At 39.4% G+C, this 24310-nt stretch overlaps 1 protein-coding gene across 46 annotated transcripts in view; it reads left to right on the top strand.

Moving 5' to 3' along the window:
* NRCAM (neuronal cell adhesion molecule) overlaps positions 1-24310 on the top strand; it is a 311070-nt gene that overhangs the window by 208670 nt on the left and 78090 nt on the right. For 15 of the 46 annotated variants that reach the window (XM_060414682.1, XM_060414705.1, XM_060414692.1 and 12 more), the window contains 5 exons: positions 9812-10012; positions 12424-12441; positions 15303-15408; positions 17424-17620; positions 19584-19706. In XM_060414682.1, coding sequence (XP_060270665.1) covers positions 9907-10012; positions 12424-12441; positions 15303-15408; positions 17424-17620; positions 19584-19706 — 550 coding nt within the window. In that variant the 5' untranslated portion in view covers positions 9812-9906. The other 31 variants (XM_060414691.1, XM_060414706.1, XM_060414703.1 and 28 more) reach the window with 9 other exon arrangements.

Genomic DNA, 24310 nt, shown 5'->3' with positions numbered 1-24310 from the left:
ACTGTTTCTGATCCTTACATCTTTTCAGTGATATTTATAGAAATCTCTGTTTACAAGAAGATAAATAGAGCCAGAACTTGTTTCAGTGACTCGACAAATGTTTCGAATATATTACTATCAAGGCCCATATTTCAGATTTAATTTTCCAGCTCTCAGACTTCACCCTTAGAGCTATTCCCTATTTTCCATGTTTAAAAATTGGAACTTTGTTTCTGTTTTATAATCTGAAGGAAATCACCTAGGAAGTGGACCTTGCTTTGAAGGAATAGACCTGTCTCTAAGGCCTGCCTTTTTCTTTTCTTCTCCCTTTTCTTTGATTCCCTGTTTAGTAGGAGAATAAGTAGATCCAAGTAGAAGCCAAGATAGAACACTAGCAGATTCTGGTCTGATTCATGAAGGTCGGAAGGCAAGAGAGGCAGGCCTTCATGGAGCGCCCTCTCATCCTATTCTCTAGCTTAATTTTTGCTTTTCTGCATTAGAAATAGATTGATAGAATACCTAAAATAACTAAATCAGGCCTTGCTTTTGTTCAGTTGCTCAGTCGGGTCCAACTCTTTGTGACCCCATGAACTGCAGCACACCAGACTCCTCTGTCTTTCACCCTCAGTTTGCCCAATTTCATGTCCATTGAGTCAGTGATACTATCCAACCGCTTCATCCTCTGTCACTTCCTTCTCCTCTTGCCCTCAATTATTTTAGGGTGAAAAGTTTTCTTTGGTGTCAGTGGTAATTATTTTCTATTTAATGAGTACAAGTTTTGTATGAGAACTATAACAAGTTTGTACTCTTTGTCTGTACATACAGGAAGTATATAGAGGAAAAAATAAAATGATGGATTATTTTAGAGTCATCACCAGACTATTCATTTAGGATTCCTATAGCCCCAGCCATGATATTGTAAGGAGATATGTGCATTAGAATCATCAACCCTCTTAAATGGGTATTTTAGCATCTTTCTGGTTGCAAGAAACAGTCAGTCTGAGTTTTATTATTTTGGGTATCTGTGGCTATGTAACAAATTACCCCCGAATTTTGTGACTTGAAACAGTTGATGTTTGTTTTGTTTTGTTTTGTTTTTTTGTAATTCTGAGGCTCTGTTAACCTTCAGGTGATTGACATCTGATTGTTCTGTCTCAGATGGTTTTTTCTGTGGCATGTGGTTTATTCAGCTGCTTTCAGCTGGGAGCTCAGTGGGGCCCAGCAAATCCAAGATGATCTTTTGTCTATGTAAGGTCTCTTTCCACTCTCTCCTCTCATCATCCATAGTCGAGCTAAGCTTCCCAGAAGGAGCATTACAAGAGGAAAGCCCCAGCGTGCAAGTGCTAATCATACCTCTCAATTTGCATGGTCCTTGCTAAAATCCCATTGGTCAAAATACTTCCTGTGACCAAGCCCAGAGTCATTGTGGAGGGGGGCTACACAGAGGGATGGATGCTGGAGGGGTGCTTCCTGGGGGCCGGTGATGTAACAGTCTACCTACCACACTAATGAAGGCTTATTTTAGAATTCACAGGATGGAAGAAAGGGGAAGATCTTTCAGCCACAACCACTCTGTGAGGCAAACCTCACAGAGAACTGGAACATTGTTTGGGATGCCAGGAGTTTTAGAGACCCAGTGATCATACAAATGGAGCAGGTCCTTGTCATCACCTGAGGAGTTCACCAATGCTACAGGCACTCAGTTGACCATTTCCACTGATTCTGTTACTGCCTACTGGCTTCATTCTGTTCAGGACACTTCATATCCCCTGCTGACTCACGGTTTCTCATGCTGCCTTGCCTCTGTGTCATCTTTGACCTTTGTTCCTGCTCCAAACTGTGACTTATTCTCTCTTTCTGCCTCGTATTCACTCTCTCCATGGAAAAGGAATTTGTTGCCAATTGGTTGATCACTCTCTAGCCCTCTGAAATCGCCAGCTCATCTCACAGGCACTACGTGGCCTTTGGTTAGACACCCACGCCTGATTCTTCTAGCCTCAGTCGGGGTGGTGGGGTCAGTGCATAGAGACAGACTGTGAGTAGCGCAAGCATTCAGAGGGAAGAGTTTGCTCTCTGATCTGTTTAGTTGACTGTGATTGGATTTGGAGGTAGGGTGAGGAAGCCTTCCTTTGAGAAACTCCCAGGTGGCGCTGGTGGTAAAGAACCCACTTGCCAGTGCAGGAGATGTAAGAGATGTGGGTTCGATCCCTCGGTTGGGAAGATCCCCTGGAGGAGGGCTTGGCAACCCGCTCCAGTATTCTTGCCTGGAAAATCCCCATGGACAGAGGAGCCTGGCTAGCTACAGTCCATGGGGTCGCAAAGAGGTGGACATGACTGGAGCAACTTAGCACACACGTGTACACTGTTCCTCTCATTCTACCCCACCTTCCTTTCTCATCAGCTCTCTCACCCCTGAAGTTAGCCCTGACAGCTGTCAGCAGATAATTGGTGGACACATGTGGGACAGGCGCCACCGTTGGTCAGGGTTACCATCAGTCTCACCCTTACGGACTTTTGTGCCCTTGTGCATGTTTGAGTTTTCAAACTGAAGCGTTAGTTGATTTACAATGTTGTGTTAATTTCTTCTGTACATCAAAGTTATTCTGTCATAACATAAATATATACGTGGACTTTTCAGTAAGTGTGCTTCGTCCTTCATCTTAGCTCTCTCAGTTAGATCATTCTCTACTCTTTCCTTTCTTGTAATTTCTGTGCTAGATTAAGGAGGATTGAAAAAGCCTATATCCAGATAATTTTATGTGATGCAAATAACTAGATTTTATTAAAAGACTTGCCTATTTTTGATCTAACTTCAATGGCAAAAAGGATTTCAAGCTGTTTTCTGTATCTAAGAGGCCCTTAAAGTATTGTTTTATACATTTTTAGACCTCTTTATACATAAAATAGCTCCAGAAGTATTCACAAAACGTGGTAATAATAACCTTCCCCGGGGAGAAACTGTGATTGTGTTGCTCAGTTTGCATTATATGATCTTTTGTGTGTTATGAATGTTGTACCATCTGCTTATATGTTGCATACTTTTTTTGAGCCATTTAGCATCTTTTTATTTTTATTTTTTAATTTTTAAAAAAATTTTGTGGCCCCTTTTTGTTATAAATTGAAGTATAGTTGAGTTACTATGTTTCAGGTGTACACATAGTGATTCAGATAGATATAGATATTACTATACTTTTTTAGATTTTTTCCACTATAGATTATAAGATATTGAATATTCGGAGAAGGCAATGGCACCCCACTCCAGTACTCTTGCCTGGAAAATCCCATGGACGTAGGAGCCTGGTAGGCTGCAGTCCATGGGGTCACTGAGAGTTGGACACGACTCAGTGACTTCACTTTCACTTTTCACTTTCATGCATTGGAGAAGGAAATGGCAACCCACTCCAGTGTTCTTGCCGGGAGAATCCCAGGGCCTTGAGAGCCTGGTGGGCTGCCATCTATGGGGTCGCACAGAGTCGGACATGACTGAGGCGACTTAGCAGCAGCAGCAGCAGCAGCAGCAGTTCCCTATGCTACACAGTGGGCTTCCCAGGTGACACAGTAAAGAATACGCCTGCCGATGCAGGAAACATAAGAGACGCAGGTTCAATCCTTGGGTTGGGAAGATCCCCTGGAGTGGGGCATGGCAACCCACTCCAGTATTCTTGCCTGGAGAGTCCCCATGGACAGAGGAGCCTGGCAGGCTGCAGTCCATGGTGTCGTGAAGAGTTGGACATGACTGACCACAGCACAGTACACACATACATATCACGTCTTCTTTATCCATTCATATGTCAGTTGACATTTAGGTTACTTCCATGTCTTGACTGTTTTGAATAATGCTGCTATGAACATTGAGGTGCATCTGTTTTTTCGAGTTGGAATTTTTGTCTTTTCTGGATATTTACCCAGGAATAGGATTACTGGCTCATATGACAACTCTATTTTTAGTCTTTTAAAGAACCTCCATGCTGTTCTCCTTCGTTACATTACCTACTTTTAAAATTAACTTTCTAAAAGTCTGTCTTGTCTCCATCGTACTAACTTGCGGTTCCTTCGAAAGGTCAGGGCGAGTGTGTGATGCCCTTCTAGCGGTCACTGTTCACGTGCAGTCTGTCGCGAAGAGGCCCCTGGAGGTGTGCTCTAGGAAACCCTCTGTAGACATTCAGAAACCATCAACACTTGCTGCTTTTCACATCAGAGACTACATTTGGTAATTCTGTTTGCTTATTGTCTGAATGCAAAATAAGAGGATATGAGAGGAAGGGAAATGCTAGAGGTTTCTCAGGGTATGACAAGCTGGAAGCTCCAGAACTTTTCAGAACTGGAGCTTTGGGTCTATCACTCTACATATCCTGTGTGTCCTTAAGCAAATGCCTTTACCATCCTGCATCTCAGATTCCTCATCAGTAAACTGGGAAATGAAATAGAGTTTCTTGTTTGGGGTTATGGGCAAGATGAGATAAGTTAACACATGGAACAAACTCAGTGTGATTCCTGACACAGGGAAGGTCCCAGTGAATAATGGCCCTGTGATTTTTTTTCTCTCATCTGTTAAATGGGTAAAATACCTGCTTTCCTATTTTCTATGGTTTTATGAATACCTAGTAAAATAATCAGTTATAGTGCTCTGAGGAATGGAGATTTGAGCTATTATCAAGATGTATTCTATCATCTATTATTTGGTTAGAAAACATCTGTTACTTGCCCTCCATTCCTTCAGTACTATTTCAGGTTCTAGGTATCGGATTCCTTATAGAATCTCTATTAAGGGACATCCTTTGGGGCTCAGAAGGAATTATAAACATGTTCCTTTGCTTCATAAGATTTGCCTTGTTATTTAAAGAGATCATTACAGTCTCTAGAGTCAAATAATCTAAAACTCCTTTTTTCTAAGGCACATTCATGGTAGTGGAGTTATGTAGGTTTGTATGATGTTGTTGATGTGTTAACTATACAAACTCTTTGTCAATTTTTCTCTAATCTTCCTTCCATTGTCTCAGACTCAAAACTTATGACTGACAAGCACAGGCATGGGCTAGGATTGGGCATTAATATGCTTATTCCTTTTGGTAAGTGTTTAACAAAATATACAAAGTAACCATCCCAATACTACTCAGCTGTAAAAAAAAAAAAAAAAAAGAACAAAATAATGCCATTTGCAGCAACATAGATGGACCTAGAGATTATCATGCTAGGTGAAGTAATCCAAAGACACACAATATGACATCACTGTCACTGATATGTGGAATCTAGAATATCACATAAAGGAACTTATGCTTAAAACGGAAACAGGCTCACAGACATAGAGAACAGACCTGTGGCTACCAAAGGGGGAAGGAGATGGAGGAGGGATAAATTAGAAGTTTGGAATTATCAGACACAAACTACTATATATAAAATAGAAAAACAACAGGGTCCTACTATATGGCATAGGAACTATGTCCAGCATCCTGTAATAAACCATAATGGAAAATAATATGAAAAAGAATATATATATACACACAGAGACATATATCATTACTTTGCTGTATATCAGAAACTGATACAACATTGTTAATGAACTGTACTTCAATTAAGAAACAGTAACTATCCTGAATTGGCTGCTAAAAAATACCTTTCACAGTCAAAATGATGCCACTTCCAGTTAGCTATCCACTCAGAGAGGCCAGCTGCTGATGGCTCACCAGGGCAATAATTAGTGTGCCAAAGGGCGTGCAGTCACATAAGCATCTTTGTTTATTGGCTTAGAGAGTAGATCATGTTACATTGTGCAGTCAGCACTGAACCACCCATGTTGGGATGCTAAAAAGTACAAATAGGCTAGAATGAAATGGTAAGTAATGCATGGCCTCCTGGTTCTGGTAGAGAATTGCTTTTTTTTTTTTTTTCAATCAAATTAATTTCATTTCTCATTTGAGAAAAGCAAAGATTTTCTTTTCTTTCTAACGACAAGACTTCTTAGGTAAGCAACAGGAGTATGAGACCTTTGTTAAAATGTGTGCTTGTATGATTTAATGTGAATTTTATACAAAAGAAATAAGGGAACCTTAGGTTGTATTTCTTTCCCAATGGTGAAAAGTTTACTAAAGAAGGGAGATTTTTTTTTTCTCTTCTGTTTCAGAGATTCTAAAGGTAATATGTGAAAAGTCTCTTTGAATGGAGTTAAATGAAGCGAAATAGTAAAAGGCTTTCCTGTTTATGATTACTCTGGGTCATTTTAACAATATATGTAGTTTTAAATATTGGAGTGATTTGTATTCTGAAGATGAACCTATCATCTTTCTCATTCAAGTATGCTTTAAAATGTCTGTGGCAAATATTTTTTTTAAATTACAAACTGTGTTGTGCTAGCATGCCCTATAACTCGACTAAACAAAATGCTATTTCAGATGGGGGTTTCATTCATCTTAATGTAATTGCATAAACCATTTAGTTTTGGTTCATGATTCTCACATAAACGAGAATGACCATTTTTCCAAGGTAAACTGCAAGGCAGGTGGGCTCCTGGCAGGGCAGGTCTCTGACGTCAATACTCAGAGTGCAGAAGCAGTGGTTTTCCTTTGTGAGACGTGCAAAGTCCATCCCTCTTACAGAGAGAAAGTTCAGTTTTCTGTAGTTGTATTTTATTTTCACTGTGACTTTCAGAGACCTAGTGCTGTCCTTAGAGATTGGGTTATTCACCTGTGATAGTATTCATAGGGGAAGTCAGTGATTTTCCATGGGCAGGATTCAGAGAATGGGCTGGGCCATTGCTTTGTCCTCCCCAAACAGAACCTACACTGGAGATGATTTTGTGGCTATTGGTTTAAATGAGCTTACAGCTTCTGATGAGAGACTGCATCTTCATTTATTATAGTTCATGACCTCCTCTCATTGTGAAGATTTACTCATGTCTCTTTAAGTAAGTGCTGTCTCAATTTTTCTTAAGATTTTTATCTTTTTCTTTATACAATACTGTGATTTAATGTGCAGTATTTTATTCCATATATATTCTGAAAAGATAAGCAGGTTGAATGATACTTTCTTTTATAGGATGTTGTCTAATAGTTTCTGTGTTTTGAAGGATGAATAGTTAAGGTATTCAGGGAAAACAAATAATGAATGAAGAACTTAGAAATTGTATGTAGTTGCTTAAGATCTTACGTGCATTACAATTTATTTGTACATCTTCTAGAAAGTGTTTTAGTTCTCTGGCATCTATTCCAGGCACTTAAATTGAATAAACTCAATTAGTTTGACACACAATTCAGGCAGGTGTTCCTTTTGTTTTCTCAATGTTTGCTTCTATATTTTCTCTCAGTATGTGTAGCATGTATCATTGACTTATTTTAGGGTCATCTTGCCATTTATGTTTATTTTCCTTGAAGACTCGCTATAAATTAACAACTAGCATTTCAACAGAAAAAATCATGAAAGACCTAAGTAAATCTGATTAAATAATATAGATCTGCTTTGCATGCACAGAAAGACAGTTTGGTTTATATTTTGGTCAGTAATGTTTAAATCATGATGTTTATTTATTGTAATATAGGAAGACAAATTTCCTGGATCTTAAATGAAAGCACACAGTACAGATGTTTCATTCCTAAAATAATATTTATATATGTATAATGTCTATGTTTAGAATTTTTTGTATTTGTTTAGCATATTTTTATATTTATTTTGCAAGAAATACCCAACTACAGTTATAATCATGTTCAAATCAGAACTCAGTTGCTAGCAAAACACATGTTATCAGCATCATTTCATTTCTCTTTTATACATTTAAGCTCTCTTCCACACACAGACATAATATGCCAACTAATTTGACCAGATTGATAAGAGTTTGATTTTCAAACCAAGTAGTATAAATATAGACAGTTATGGTTTCACTCTGTTACCTTTGCCAAAATGCCTCCTCTTCAAGAGGAGATTTATATAAAGGACTTTTGGAGAAATACAGTTCTCTGACTTTTAGACCATAATGCTTAACTGAGTAAGAAACTGAAGAATTCTGGTGGGAAACCAGGGATTCCCAGGTGCTATGATGGTAAAGAATCTGCCTGCCAATGTAGGAGTCTCCAGAGATGTGGGTTCAATCCCTGGGTGGGGAGGATCACCTGGAAGAGGAAATGGCAACCCACTCCAGTATTCTTGCTTGGAAGATCCCATGGACAGAGAAGCCTGGCAGGCTACAGTCCATGGGGTCGCAAAGAGTCAGGCGTGACTGAGCATGCATACGTGCGCATAAGTATAGCCTTAGGTAGACTGTGGTCAGAGTGCCTCTCTGAATACAACCTCATTTTTCCCCTCTTCCCTGCCTTTTTTTCCTGCCAATATTATTTACTTCCTACCATATGCCAGACACTGTGATGAGCTCTGGGGACATGATAGGAAACAGGGAAGATGCGATCCCTACCCTTTGAGGATTTTCAGTTGAGTGGGAAAGACAGACATTTAAAAAATACACAATTACACAAATAATTCAGTAATGAAACTGCATGAATGACCCTGGTTTATAGTAATGGCATCTCTCCTACCTTCTTGTGAGAGAGCCATTGGTCACTCGCATCTCTTAGGGAGAAGATTATACCCATCATTTCACGCAGGAGTCTGCTGTCGGACAGAAGCCTGTCCAACATTCTGTGTTTGTGCTCATGTTTTCTTGTGTACAGTAGACACTTTCATGTGCCAGGTATACTATTTTAGGTTACAAAGATGCGAGAGGCACAATCTTTGCCTGAAGTAGTAGGGGAGAGAGCATGCATATCCCCCAAAAGTATATACCTGTATAATAACATGATGAATAAAACAAAGGAATTTCAGGGGTTCTCAGAGGGTGAAATAAATGACTTTATTTGAGTGGTCAGCTTGCGTTTCCATTTTCAATGATCTACAAAGAAACCCTTTGGACACTGATGAGGAAATTTGGTGGAGAGAACATTCCAGGTACAAGGAGTGGGATAAATCAAGGCAAGAAGTTGGGAAAACTCAAAGCATGTTGAAGGACTGGCCCAAGAAAGAAAAGCAGAACCAGGCAATCAAACTGACAAACAAACAAGCAAAAAATAATTTATGTGGAAATAGGAGGAAATAAGGTTGGTAGGATAAACTCAGACCAGATCATTGAAGTTTTTTTAAATTACCTGTTTAAGGGTATTTTGAACTTTATTGGGTAGGTCCCATGAGACTACTCTGAAGATTTAACCAAAGATCTTTTGAGAAAATTAGTCAGCATTGGTTCAGAGGGTTGCTGTAGTGAAGAAGACCTGGAGCTCAGAGCCCAGGCATGTCTGATGCCACAGCCCAGGTAAGAGATGGGAAAGGCCAGTATTCTTGGTGGCTCTGCCAGTAAATCAGTTTTGAGGTTTGAAACAAATTGACAACCACACCCTGAACTTTCCCAGAGAGAATCTCTGGAAAAGAGAAGCCATTAGGCCTCCCCTTCAAAGTCATACCTTTTAACCTATTTAAAGCTATTTTTTCTTGCACTATTAGAGACATAGTAGCCTCTGATATAAGAGAAGGCAATGGCAACCCACTCCAGTACTCTTGCCTGGAAAATCCCAAGGGCGGAGGAGTCTGGTAGGCTGCAGTCCATTTAAATTGGGAAAACCAGAAGGATGGCACTAACAGGTTTTGCTTGACATCATTGCAAATATTTCTGACCTAATTTTAGCTGATTTATGAATAAATTATTCTTTCAGTCCTCAGAGTTAAATATTTAAAAGTTAGCTCCCATTTAGAGTTCATATATAATACAGAACTGATGTTCTGAACTGCAGACTTCCTCTCTTCATTTCCTTCTTTCAAAAAAAAAAGATACACTCATTCTTCTTCTATCCTTTTTCAGTTTCCTGCATGAGAATTACTGAAACACTACACACAGATCTTTTGTGAAAGAAGAAAAGGAAATTCAGCTTGTGTGGCTCAGCAGGAGCTCAGCTAATGCAGCTTAAAATAATGCCGAAAAAGAAGCGCTTATCTGCAGGCAGAGCGCCGCTGATGCTCTTCCTATGCCAGATGATTAGTGCACTGGAAGTCCCTCTTGATCGTAAGTATTAACATTGCAAAGCTCTGAGCCCCTGGAGCCAGAACCTCCCCAGCATTTACCGTCACTCTGAACAGTGTGGATGGAGGACACGTCTGTGTGATCCTGAAAAGCAAATCAAACAGCACCTGGTGTTTATAAAGAATCAGTCCCTAGGAAAAAAAAGAATCAGACTCTAGAAAAGGCCATCAAATGGATCAGACACATGGTCCCCTCCCTGTCCGTCTTTCCCTCCCTTCTGATCCTTTTGGTGTACCACTGAGGGGGCTGGCCCAAGAAGAAGTGAATTGTGAGCTGATCTTCCCAACAGGCAACTTTTTATAGAAGCCATCCTGCAGCAAAGCCATAGGAATTGCTTTTGGACACAGGCAGAGAAGAGGGAGGGACGAACTGAGAGAGTAGCGTTGACACATGTCCACTACCAGGTGTGAAATAGATAGCTGGAGAGAAGCTGCTGTGTGGCTCAGGGAGCTCGGGGCTCTGTGATGACCTAGAGGGGTGGGATGGGGAAGGCGGCTCAAGAAGAGGGGAATATATGTATACATTTAGCTGACTCATGATGTTGTACAGCAGAAACTAACACGGAATTATAAAGCAACTGTACTCTAACAAAAAGAATGATCACTGATTACCGCCCCCCCCCCGCCCCATTTATCCCCTTCCCACCTCTCCATCTTCTCCCTTCATATGCTGAGAGTAAAATGATCATCTCTCAGCCAACCCCACGCCCCTCTGTATCCCCAGACTACCCACGACTCACTTCTCTTGACTCAGACAAGGCAAAGTTCACTTTTGGGTTTTGAATCTTAAGTATGAGTTTAGAGCTAGAAAATGTGTCTTATCAAAGCCTAGTGAAAGGTCTTTGTTTAAAAATGGTGATTAAAGACCAAGATGTCAATGTTGAGAATAAAACAAGTCTTCAGCAAAATTGCTATTTAGAACGGAGCAAGTAACAGCTACTATAGAAGCCCACCCTTTCCTGAATAAAGTACCATAAATGCTGCACTCTCCCTGAGCTGGGTGGCATCTGAAAAATTACAGATAATGCTAAGTGCCAACGGGTTACTTTTCCTGCAATGGAAAGCAGACTTTCAAATCTGGACAATTACTGTACTTCAGAATTGATTTATTCTTTATCCCTAATCTACATGACCTCTTTAAATCCATTAGCTTCTTGAATAGAACATCTGTTTGGCAAGCTTCCCAAGGTGCAAGGAAGATAACACTTTCCTGGGGCAATTCAATTGTTGTGATGTCATTTTTTTTTTTTAACCAAAGAGATTGCAACTGCCAGTGGGAAGAAGAGATGTGATGGGTCCCATACTTTGTTGACTCCCTTTGCTGTGCATCTTTAAAGTATAAGAAAATGCAACATTCAACTTCTTTTCAAAAGATATTCATTCAGTGACTTTAATTTCAATTCAAAAAAAAAGATATGATTGGCTAAGCCCATTGTAGTTTGAATGCCTAAGTAAGCATTTGTCCTAGCAGATATGTGGAAGAGAGGGAAAAGCATTGAGAGAAATGCTTTTGTTCTCTCTTGTGTTAAATATATTCCCCCTTAATCTGACTGCTCAATCTAACAATCAGAGGGAAACAGTCACCTACGGCTAACTCAATTATCGCTGCTAATGGAGAAGAGGCAGAACCATGATGAAAAGAAAGTCACGGACAAGCCAGGCGCTCCTGCATTAACCTTTGCAAGTAGTAATGACAGGCAGCACAACAGAATCATGTGAACTGCATGCTAATGCAGTTTCTTCCTGCCCTAGTTCCTTACACCTCTTCTGCACCTTGGGGTAGGTACTAGCAGCCCTGGGTGACTGAGGCATTCTGAAGCAGAAATATGTCAACCGTCTGAAAAGTGCAATTACCAACATGGGGATTAACCATGGAAATATACAAACCTCAGATCAGTGCTGGATTTGACTTGGATGAAGCACTCTCCTTGTAGCAGCGTCCCATTGTTAGGTATCATTACCATGTGCATGGTGATGTCTGGAACAATAGGATCAGACACAACACAGTATGTGACAACTCAGATTAATTGTAGATTTAAGCTATTTTTCAAATTGAACATAATTACTTGTCCAGCACAACATATATGGCATGGAATTATCCATTCCTATTCCTAGCAGAATCTTTTTTTTTTTTTTTTCGGCCTATAGCATCTCTTTTGTTCTTCCCATGTGTTTCTGTAGAAATCATTGCTTCAGGAATAAACAAAACCTTTAATGGGAGTTTCTTTCTCTTGCTACTTCACCAGCTCCATCTTTGCTCTACTGGTTTTTTAGGTTGAATAAAACAGACAAGACGCCCCTATTATCTTTAGGGTGCTAACGTTCCTATTACTAACATCTGGTTTTCTTTAATCCTGTTCGCCCACTCACCTGCTGATATTGATGGGGAAAAAGCAAAACTTCTTGAAGACTGTAAGTGTCTTTTGGTCATTACCAGGCAGTGTGAAAATTTGACTGTGTCTTTGTTTTTGAATGAATACTGTGAATTAAATGCACGATTTTATTTTCATGGCTAACGTCTTTTTAAGCATGTGTGTTTACTGTGGTTAAGCATTGCAATGAAATTCCAAGAAGCAGGTTGAATATATTCCCTGCATGAATTCTGGACTCAGGTATTACTGTTTTTCTTTTACCAATATTCTGCACTACTAACTTCTGCGCTTCATTCACAATCTGATGTAACTCAATGAGAACCACAAAATTGGAAGAGAACATCTGGTTCTAAATGCTGTTCAAAGCTGGCTAGGATAAAAGGATATCTTTGGATATATATAGGAGCTGGGCACTTGCAGGTGCTTCAGCAGAGTTCACTCATATGCTTGTTCAATCTGCAGGACTGGGTAGACCAGTATTTCTTAATGTCCTCAGTAAAATGGCCCAGAGAGTTTGAATCTTGTTTGAAAGTGTACAAAAGACAAGCAACCCCCACTCACATCCTTTCTGAGTGGCATGCTCTAATCTAAAACTGCTATCTCTGACAGCTGGGTACCACCTATCACCTACCTAAAAAATAATAATAATTTTCAAGCATTTGAAAATTCCTTTGGTATTGGATTAACCAGGACAATTATATAAAATCACCTTTTCCCCTTGTTACTCCATAGCTCTTGTTGGTTGCCCAGTGACCTCAGCACTGTTCAAAGAGTTCCATCTAGATGGTCAGCTCCTGGCTGTGATTTGTGGCAGCTAAACCAGCTCCATTAAGTTCTGGGTCTAAGACCACCACCCTTGCATCTCTGTCACTTGCAGAAAAGCACAAGAAATCAGATTGAATCACTCCTAAAAGTCCCCCTTACCCACAGCCTATGCCTGCTGATCCCTTAGTGGGGAATTCTAAGCTTCTTTCCATCATCCCAGACTCTATACTGCCAGAGCCTTAAGGATCTCTGCAAAGTGAAGCTGGTCTAAATAAAAATGACTGTGATAATAATCTAAGTATAGGTAATATCACTGAACCATTATAGTTTGGCATGGACTAAGAATTTTGCACAAGTAATCTTCTTTGATTTTCCCAGCAACCCTGGGAGGTAGACACCACTTTCAAACCCTGTTTTCCCTTTACGGAAATGAGGGCTCACAGAAGTTAAGAAACTTGTTTGAATTCTCACAGCTGGTAAAAAATAGACAGACTAGTTCTTAATTGTTAGACCAAACTGCTACCCAGCATCGGTAACTGACTGGGCTGGAAAGGATGAGGCTCCCCTGGACAGTGCTAGAGGCTGAAAGGAGCAGCTGGCTTAGGATAAGGAAGGGGATGGATCTTGCTAAAGGGAGTTGAAATTGACACTGTGCCGTATCCTGCAGTTAACAGGTGCACAGTAAATGATGGCAATTACGAGTTCCATTTCTGATCTGTATTTTAGGTGTTCTTTGGATATTTAGTAAGAGCTGTCTGGTCAATAGACACAAGATTGGAGACAAAGAAAAAGGAATCATGCCTTCAGATTTATAAGACATTTTTAAGCCATGGAAGTGGTCAGTTTAGCCATGTACGCAGTCCCCCACAAGAAAGAAAGACAAAGGCAGAGAACAGTTATGACACTTTGGGAAATAACTTGATTGGCAGCTGGAAGAAGTTTCACAAAGGAAGCTCAGAGCATAGCTGGAGAGGAAAGGGACAGTCTGCAATATGAAAAACTTAAATGAACCAAATACCAAGTCTTTACATTATAAAGATGTCCTGTACCCTGTAAGATGTTTAGCAGCATCCCTGGCCTCTACCCACCAGATGCCAGGACCACTCCCACCACAGTGGTGACAACCAGAATCATCCCTAGATGTGTCCAGCTGTCCCCCGAGGAGTGGGGGCAAACAGCCCTTGATTGAGAACCATTGGTCTGTGTAAACAGCTCTCTTTGGAGGTGTGCAAGGTAGTTACCTTGTACCCAGGAAACTTTGCTTCTCTCTGTTTGCCTAGGAAGTCAAGCTATTTTGCTGCATTAGGCAACAGAGGAAGTCACAATAGATTATTTCTCCCTTCCCTTCCTGTTCTACACTCTGTGATTCTGATTTCACAAGAAGCAGGGTATGGTAATCTTAGAGTGACTTGAACATCAAATGTCCAGATACCAGCTTTTTTCAAGATTCAGTTGTTCTGGGTCAGACTAGTTTCTTCCTACAATGTGATAATAAATGATCACATAGCGCTTTGAAGACTGAAATGAGAATGTTGTTTCCTATAACAGAGAGCTTCCCAGTTCATCTTCTAAATAAGCCTGTTTTATCTTTGTTCCTAGTAGCCACCTTCCTCTTGGCTCTAATAAGACATGTCAAGTCTCTAATTTAATCATCTTTTTAACATTGCTTCTCAAATATGTTTGTTACCAGTGTATTCATTTACATGAACCCAGGAATGAACTATAAATCAGTTACTCTTTTTTAATAAAGTTGCAAATTCACCTCGTAACTTAAATTTTATCAAAAAGCATCATTTGAACCAAAGTTCTCAGAGAAATTTCTCATTGTTACATCAGAAATGAAAATCTTAATTTTAAGCTTATATTGGTAATGAATTTCCCAAACTTTCAGTGTGGGAAAATGGGCCTTATGAACATATATGAAGTTACCAAAAGGGAGTTATGTCTTGACTCCAAAATTTTAGGAGTCTTTTAGCCAAAAATCTGCTGAGTTGTGTGTTACCACAGGAGAAATTACTAAAAACATTTGGAGCATATTTAGTCTAGGGTAAGTGGTTTTGATACAGAAAAAAAAAGATTACTATTACGATATTAAATAATTTGTTTCTATCCACTGTTCTTCTTTCTACAATTAAGTGGTACAACCACCAACCATCACTCAACAGTCTCCAAAAGATTACATTATTGACCCTCGGGAGAATATTGTAATCCAGTGTGAGGCAAAGGGGAAACCTCCTCCAAGGTAGGTGTGCTTTCTGTTGTTATAATACTGAAAAGAAGCATTGATAGATCCCTGGGTAAGGACAATCCCTTGGAGAAGGGAATGGCAACCCACTCCAGTATTCTTGCCTGGAGAATTCCATGAACAGAGAAGCCTGGCAGGCTACAGTCCGTGGAATCAAAGAGAGACACGACGGAGCAACAAGCACTTTCACACTTTCACCTTTTATTAAGGTGTCATTTGTAGGTTCATTATTTTGTCTCTCTGCTTTTAATTAAATTCAGTTGGCTCTTCCTAAAAACCCAAGTGGTTGCATTTCCATACTGATACCTTTCTGTGTGACATGCTAAAAAATTGTGGGGTGATGTCAAAAGTCTCTATGGGCCTCAGTGTCTTTATCTATAAAATAAAGAAGCTGAATTGCACCACTTCTAAGATCTCTCCTAGCTCTCTCGAAATCTATAAAATAGCCCCAAGTGGTTTTCCAAACATGGCAGAGTTCAACACTAAGGACGCTTCATATGCCTCTTGGCATGAGCACTGCCGAGCATTTTAGACTTGGGAGAAACATTAAACATTATCTTGTCCAGCCAATATATTTTATAGAGGGAAAACTGATGCCCAATAATGCTAGGTAACCTTATCCAGGTTCCACACCTCCTTAGTAGGTGATCTGTAACTTGTCCAGTAATATATGGAAGTTTTCAAGAATTGGATGATTATTATGGACATATAAAATGGAATTTTTTAAGTTATATAATAGAAAGGAGATTTCCTCAATATTGTATTTCTGAGTTTGTCTATGACCAGCTTTACTAATCTATCACAGACTGGCACCAGAGGAAAAAATTAACTGGCAGTAAATACCTAAGGATATCAAAAATTTCCATTAAAGGCAGGCTTAAAGCAATCTGTTCTGCTGTATTATTAGGAACTTTTGAGCGCTTAAGCACTAATGCAATGTCCTTTGATGGACAGTGTCCCCTTCAGTTTAACACTCACTTAATACTTCCTATAACTCCCTGTTAGGCAGGATTTTTCCACCTTAGCTCTGTTGATATTTTGGGCTGAATAATTTTTGGTTATGGAGGCAGAGCTCTCCTGTGCATTGTAGGATATTTTACAGCATCCCTAATCTCTATTTACCCTAAGCCAGTAGCATCCGCTATCACTGCCTCCTGCCCTAGGAGGTGTGACAACTCCCACTAAATGGATAAACAGTGGGAAGGGAAATCCAAAAGGGCTTGGGAATCATGGAAAAGTTTAGAAATTAATGCTTGTGTAACAGCATGGCCGTTGTTCATTTGTAACCAGTTACCAAGTCTTTAATTACATGACCTCTGTGACTTTTATATAAGGCAGTCATTTATTTTATAAACAAAGCTGAAAAAGAAGACTTTTAGTTGCCAATTTGAAATACTTTCCCAGAAATTTTCAAAATCATCTCTAGAGTAAAAATTCTCAAATATATTTTATATAGAATGGTCACTTTTTTAATGAAACCTGACATTTAAAATACCATTGAATTTAAGTGTCTTCCTCTCCTCCCAACTCACATTTTGCCTTGTGGTAACTTGACACTAGTCTGATCACTTAATATACACATATATTAGTACTTGTAAAGGCCTTTCATGTTACACTTCGCCCTGGAGCAAATTTTCATAGACAGGTTATCAATTCTATAAACAATGGAGTTTACAATAAAAATGCTAATAAAGCTCTGAGAAGGTGTGCCTTGGTGACCTACTTACAATATTATTTTCTTTGAAAAGTGACAGGCAATTTGTATGCATGGTTTCTTTATTGAGTCAGATTTTGGTACTTCTGATGAAGACATGTCCCTTAGTATGTATGGTCAGCACTTTTTTCTAAGTCACGATTCAGTGAAACATTTTCGGTATGGAGCTTATTGCTCTTTATTGAATATTAAAGTCTAATTATTCAGAAACTCATAAAACTACAAGGAATTTGTTAAAGAGTAAGTAATCCTGTTTTTCTGGACTGTTAACAAGCTTAATCCTCTATGTGCCTGGCAGCTTTTCCTGGACCCGAAATGGGACTCATTTTGACATAGATAAAGACCCTCTCGTCACCATGAAGCCTGGCTCAGGAACCCTCACAATCAACATCATGAGCGAGGGGAAAGCAGAGACCTATGAGGGAGTCTATCAGTGTACAGCCAGGAATGAACGTGGGGCTGCGATTTCTAATAACATTGTCATCCGTCCATCCAGTAAGTCAGACCTGTTCGCTGAACAGGACCCTTTTTAAAGTCTGGCTCCAACACCAGCATCTGTTACATCATCCAAATAACCATTACAAGAAGGCAGTGGCATTGATGCCAATACTCTGACTTTATTTTGCATGAAAATCGTCACCCTTTTCCACTTTTTCCCAATTCCTCAGCCTAATGTTTTGTCAAACCAGTATATCTTTTGTAGAAGTCCGGAATAAATCACCAGGGGTAAGAAAAATGCTTCTTCCTCAGATTGATCTAATCATTCATTTCTCCTGAATCTTATGTACAAGCATAGTCCATATAGTCAGATGGAGATAAATTCAATATAAAATGGGTAATTGAGGTATAAGTGTTACTTCTTTAAACATTTTTTAATTGAAATATGGTTGATGTACTTTATTATAAAGGTTATATGTATATAATATAATGATTCACAATTTTAAAGGTTATACTCCATTTAAAAATATTATAAAAATTGGTTATATTTCTTGTGTTATGTGATATATCCTTGTAACTTATTTTATACACGGTAGTTTGTGGTTCTTCCCTCCTTCCCCCTATGTTGCCCCTCTCTTCTTCCCTCTTCCCGCTGGGAGCCACTAGTTTGTGAGTGAAGATATATCTATGTCTGCTGCTGTTTTGTTATATTCAGTAATTTGTTATAGTTTTTAAATTCCACATATAAATGATATCATCTGTTGGTCTTTCTCCGTACAAAGAGACCTATTTTACTTATCACAGTGCCCTACAAGTCCATCTGTGCTGCTGTGGGTGGCAAATTTTCATTCTGTTTTATGGCTGAGTAATATTCCATTGTGTGAAAGTGAAAGTGTTAGTTGCTCAGTCATGTCTGACTCTTTGCCACCCCATGGACTATAGCCTGCCAGGCTCCTTTGTCCAAGGAATTCTCCAGGCAAGATTACTGGAGTGGGTAGCCATTCCCTTCTGCAGGAAATCTTTCTGACCCAGGGTTGAACCCAGATCTCCTGCATTGCAGGCAGGTTCTTTACCATCTGAGCCCCAGGGAAGCCCAATATTTTGTTATGTGTCACACACACACACACACACACACACACACACACACACACACACGTCTTCTTTATCTAGTCATCTGTTGATGGACACTTAGGTTGCTTCCGTATCTTAGCTATTGTAAATAATGTTGCTATGAACATTAGGGTGCATATATTTCTTTAAACATTTTCATATCAAAATTTCACTGGAAACAGAGTGGCCTCATCATCTTGATATTATTGTAACTCTTTTTTCAATAGTCAGTACATCCTCTCAACAACCCAAGAGCATGTATTTAAAGAACAGTGGCCATGATCTGATCATGGCCATGATCATGAAGGTCTGATCATTTTTAAAGCTTTTTTCAATTATGTGTATAATATGTGTGCTTTATAGAACAAATCAACTACAAATGAACAAAAAAGAAATGTAAAAATTGTTCATAAATCCTTTCATTCAAGGAAATTACTGTTTTTTATATTTTTACCTAGGCAGATATGTATGTACATACTGAAAACAAACTCATTCTGAATTTATAAACTTTTTGGCTTATCTACATGTCATGAAAATTATATTAATCTTATACTTATTGTCTAACTGTCTTTATACAACATCTGACACTATTTTATTCAAAAGTATAGGTTTACCATTATTTATTTCACAATTTTTTTACATATATAAATGTTTTTCATTCTTTTGCGAAAAGCATGCTTTTAACAAAATCATTATGTATCTTCAAGAATTTATTTAATGTAAATTCTTAGACATGGACTTGCTGACTCAGAACTTATACTATGAATGTCATTTTTTGAAAAATTTGTTACCTTAATTTCCATAAATTCCAAGTTGCTATTTCTCTATAAGTTGGTTTATCTTTCTTTCTAGTGCTTTTTTTGTTTTCCAGTGCAGAAATAACTTAGAAGTTATTATTTTATTTTGTTAGGGTCACCGTTGTGGACCAAAGAAAAGCTTGAACCAATAACACTTCGAAATGGCCAGTCTTTGGTCCTTCCCTGCAGACCACCAATTGGGTTACCACCACCCATAATATTCTGGATGGATAATTGTAAGTTTTAAAAATATGGACTTTCTTCAAAATTCTTATGATTATTGGCTCTCCCAGTCAATAATTACCTCCTGTGATTCATAAAATGTTTATAATTTTTTAAGAGATGCTCAGGAAAACAAATCACATATCATTTCATTCATTTGCTCTGTTTTATTAAACAGCTACTATGTACCTATTTACCTTGATTCATAGACCTAACATTCCAGGTTCCTATGCAAAATTGTTCTTTACAGCATCAGACTTTACTTCCATCACCAGTCTCATCCACAGCTGGGCATTGTTTTCACTTTAGCTCAGCCTCTTCACTCTTTCTAGAGCTATTTCTCCACTCTTCTCCAGTAGCATACTGGGCACCTACCGACCTGAGGAATTCATCTTTCAATGTCATATCTTTTTGCCTTTTCATACTGTTCATGGGGTTCTCAAGGCAAGAATACTAAAGCAGTTTGCCATTCCCTTCTCCAGTGGACCACATTTTGTCAGAACTCTCCACCATGACATGTTGGTCTTGGGTGGCCTTACATGACATGACTCATAGTTTCATTGAGTTAGACAAGGCTGTGATCCAAGTGATAAGTTTGGTTAGTTTTCTGTAATTGTGGTTTCCATTCTGTCTGCCCTCTGATGGTTAAGGATAAGAGGCTTGTCGAAGCTTCCTGATGGGAGGGACTGGCTGTGGGGGAATCTGGGTCTTGTTCTAATGGGTGGGACCAAACAAGAATCCCTTAGAAGAAATTGAGTAGCCCTCATAGTCAACAGAAGCATCCAAAATGCAACACTTGGATGCTATCTCAAAAGCAACAGAATGATCTCTGTTTGTTTCCAAGGCAAACCATTCAATATCACAGCAATCCAAGTCTATGTCCCTACCAGTAATGGTAAAGAAGCTGAACAGTTCTATGAAGACCTACAAGACCTTCTAGAACTAACACTCAAAAAAGATGTCCTTTTCATCATAGGGGACTGGAATGCAAAAGTAGGAAATTGAGAGATACCTGGAGTAACAGGCAAGTTTGGCCTTGGAGTACAGAATGAAGCAGGGCAAAGGCTAACAGGCTTTTGCCAACAGAACACACTGATCATCACAAACACCCTCCTCCAATAACGCAAGAGACCATTCTACACATGGACATCACCAGGTGATCAATACCAAAATCAGATTGATTATATTCTTGGCAGCCAAAGATGGAGAAGCTCTATACAGTCAGCAAAAACAAGACCAGGAGCTGACTGTGGCTCAGATTATGAACTACTTATTGCAACATTCAGCCTTAAATTGAAGAAAATAGGGGAAAACACTAGAGCATTCAGGTATGACCTAAATCAAATCCCTTATGATTATACATTGGAAGTGACAAATAGATTGAAGGGATTAGATCTGGTAGATAGAGTGCCTAAAGAACTATGGAAGGAGGTTCGTAACATTGTATGAGAAGCAGTGATCAGAACCATCCCCAAGAAAAAGAAATACAAAAGGCAAATAATTGTCTGAGAAAGCCTTACAAAGATCTGAGAAAAGAAGAGAAGCTAAAGACAAAGGAGAAAAGGAAAGATGTATCCATCTGAATGCAGAGTTCCAAAGAATAGCAAGGAGAGATAATAAAGCCTTCCTAAGTAATCAATACAAAGAAATAGAGGAAAACAATAGAATGGGAAAGACTAGAGAGCTCTTCAAGAAAATTAGAGATACCAAGGGAACATGTCATGCAAAGATGGGCACAATAAAGGATGGAAACAGTATGGACCTAACAGAAGCAGAAGATATTAAGAAGAGGTGGCAAGAATACACAGAACTATACAACAAAGATCTTAATGACCCAGATAATCATGATGGTATGATCACTCACCTAGAACCAGACATCCTGGAGTGTGAAGTCAAGTGAGCCTTAGGAAGCATCACTACGAATAAAGCTAGTGGAAGTGATGGAATTCCAGTTGAGCTCTTTCAAGTCCTAAAAGATGATACTGTGAAAGTGCTGCACTCAATATGCCAGCAAAATTGGAAAACTCAGCAGTAGCCACAGGACTAGAAAAGGTCAGTTTTCATTCCAATCCCAAAGAAATGCAGTACCAACAAATGTTTAAACTACTGCACTCATCTTACACACTAGCAAAGTAATGCTCAAAATTCTCCAAGCTGGGCTTCAACAGCACATGAACTGAGAATGTCCAGATGTTCAAGCAGATTTAGAAAAGGCAGAGGAATCAGAGATCAAATTGCCAACATCCTTTGGATCATAGAAAAAGCTAGAGAATTCCAGAAAAACATATACTTCTGCTTCATTGACTACCCTAAATCCTTTGTGTGGGTCACAACAAACTGGAAAATTTTAAAGAGATGGGAATACCAGACCACCTTACCTGCCTCCTGAAAAAAATCTGTTTGTAGATCAAGAAAGAACAATTAGAGTTGTCCAGTTCCCAGTTTGGGCTGGATCCAAATTAGGAAAGGAGTATGTCAAGGCTATATATTGTCACCCTGCTTATTTAACTTATATGCAGAGTACATCATGAGAAATGTTGGACTGGATGAAGCATAAGCTGGAATCAAGATTGCTGGGAGAAATATCAATAACCTCAGATACACAGATGACACCACCTTAATGGCAGAAAGCAAAGAGGAAAGAGCCTCTTGATGAAAGTGAAAGAGGAGAGTGAAAAAGCTGGCTTAAAACTCAACATTCAGTAAATGAAGATCATGGTATTCGGTCCCATCACTTCATCACAAATGTATGGGGAAACAGTGACAGACTTTATGTTCTTGGGCTCCAAAATCACTGCAGATGGTGACTGCAACCATGAAATTAAAAGATGCTTGCTGCTTGGAGAAAAAGCTATGACCAACCTAGACAGCATATTAAAATATAGAGACATCACTTTACTGACTAAGGTCCACATAGTCAAAGCTGTGGTTTTTCCAATAGTCGTGTATGGATGTGAGAGTTGTACCATAAAGAAAGCTGAGTGCCAAAAAATTGATGCTTTTGAACTATGATGTTGGAGAAGACTCTTGAGAGTCCCTTGAACTGCAAGGAAATCAAACCAGTCGATCCTAAAGGAAATCAGTCCCGAATAGTCATTGGAAGAACTGATGCTGAAGCTGAAACTCCAATACTTTGGCCACCTGATGCAAAGAACAAACTCACTGGAAAAGACCTGATGCTGGGAAAGATTGAAGGCAGGAGGAGAAGGGGATGACAGAGGATGAGATGGTTAGATGGCATTATGGACTCAATGGACATGAGTTTGAGCAAACTCTGGGAGTTGGTGATGGACAGGGAAGCCTGGCATGCTGCAGTCCATGGGGTCACAAAGAGTTGGACACAACTGAGTCACTGGACTGAACTACCATGTAGCAGGTGCTTCTCTAAATAAACCAAAGGTCCTGCTCTCGCTGAATTTATATTCATTGCAATGGGAAGAAAAGGAAGGAGAGAAAGAAGCAGACTGTAAGTGTATTTAGAAAATATGCATCAGTTGACAGTAAGTGCTATGGACAAAAATAGGCAGAGTTTTGGGCAGAAACTTACAGGAATGAAAGAGCGGCAGACCTTCACTATCTGGGTGGAAAGAGAAAACCAGTGTAAGCCCCAAGGACAGGTGCATCCCTAGGGTGTGTAAAAGCAGCGGGGCGGCCAGTGTGGCCAGGCTGACTAATCCAAGGGTGACAGCAGACAAGAGGTCAGGAAAGTCCAGGGGCTCAATGCATAATACTTTGGCTTTTACTTTCAATGAAGTAGGGAGCCACTGAAGGAGTAGCTTCACCTGACACAGAACAGATAGTAAGAACATCACTTCGGTTCATGCCTGGAGAATAGAGAGGACGGAAAGAAGAGAAGAGCAGCCTGTTAGGGGGCCAGTGCTGTGATCTCGACAACAGTTGATGGGAACTCTGACTTGGGTAGTAGTAGTCGAGTAGGTAGGAAATAGTCAAATTCCAAATATAATTTCAAAGTCCCTTGCAGGATTTATTGGGGTCAGGATGGAGGCATGAGAGAGCAGAATCAAAGGTAACCCCAAAGACTAAGACTGGTGAAATCCAGTTGCCCTTTCCTGAAACAGCAGAAGCCCATGGAGGAAAGGAAATAAAACTATTCAGAATGTTTTGTGCCTTTTTATTGTTTTTGCTCTTTTATCCCCAGTAACAGCTAACATTTTTTAGTTAATTTTTTATCTTATATTGGAATATAGTTGATTTGCAATGTTGTGTTAGTTTCAGGCATACAGCCCAGTGACTCAGTTATACATATACGAATTCTTTTCCCATTTAGGTTGTTACAGAGTATTGAGCACAGGTCCCTGTGCTACATACAGTAGATGCTTGTTTATTATCTATTTTATATACAGTAGTAACAATAGCTACTTAGGCATTTAGTGCCCAAGTACCTGTCACTTGGCTAAAGACTTTACATGCGTTATCTCATCCATTTTTTCACAGCAGCCCCAGGGGGCAACTCAGATGACTTCACTTTTTAGGTGAAGGAACTGAGGCACAGGGAAATGAAGTCATTCATTAGTCATTGTGACATCTGTCCACCCCTTCTGTAACCTTAGGGGGTTGTTTGTTGCTCTGCTCTCCTACCCGTCCAAACCTCCTGTTA

Source organism: Ovis aries, chromosome 4 (genome assembly GCF_016772045.2).
Source record: "Ovis aries strain OAR_USU_Benz2616 breed Rambouillet chromosome 4, ARS-UI_Ramb_v3.0, whole genome shotgun sequence".
Classification (NCBI taxonomy): Eukaryota; Metazoa; Chordata; class Mammalia; order Artiodactyla; family Bovidae; genus Ovis; species Ovis aries.
This window is presented reverse-complemented; position numbering and strand designations above follow the sequence as displayed.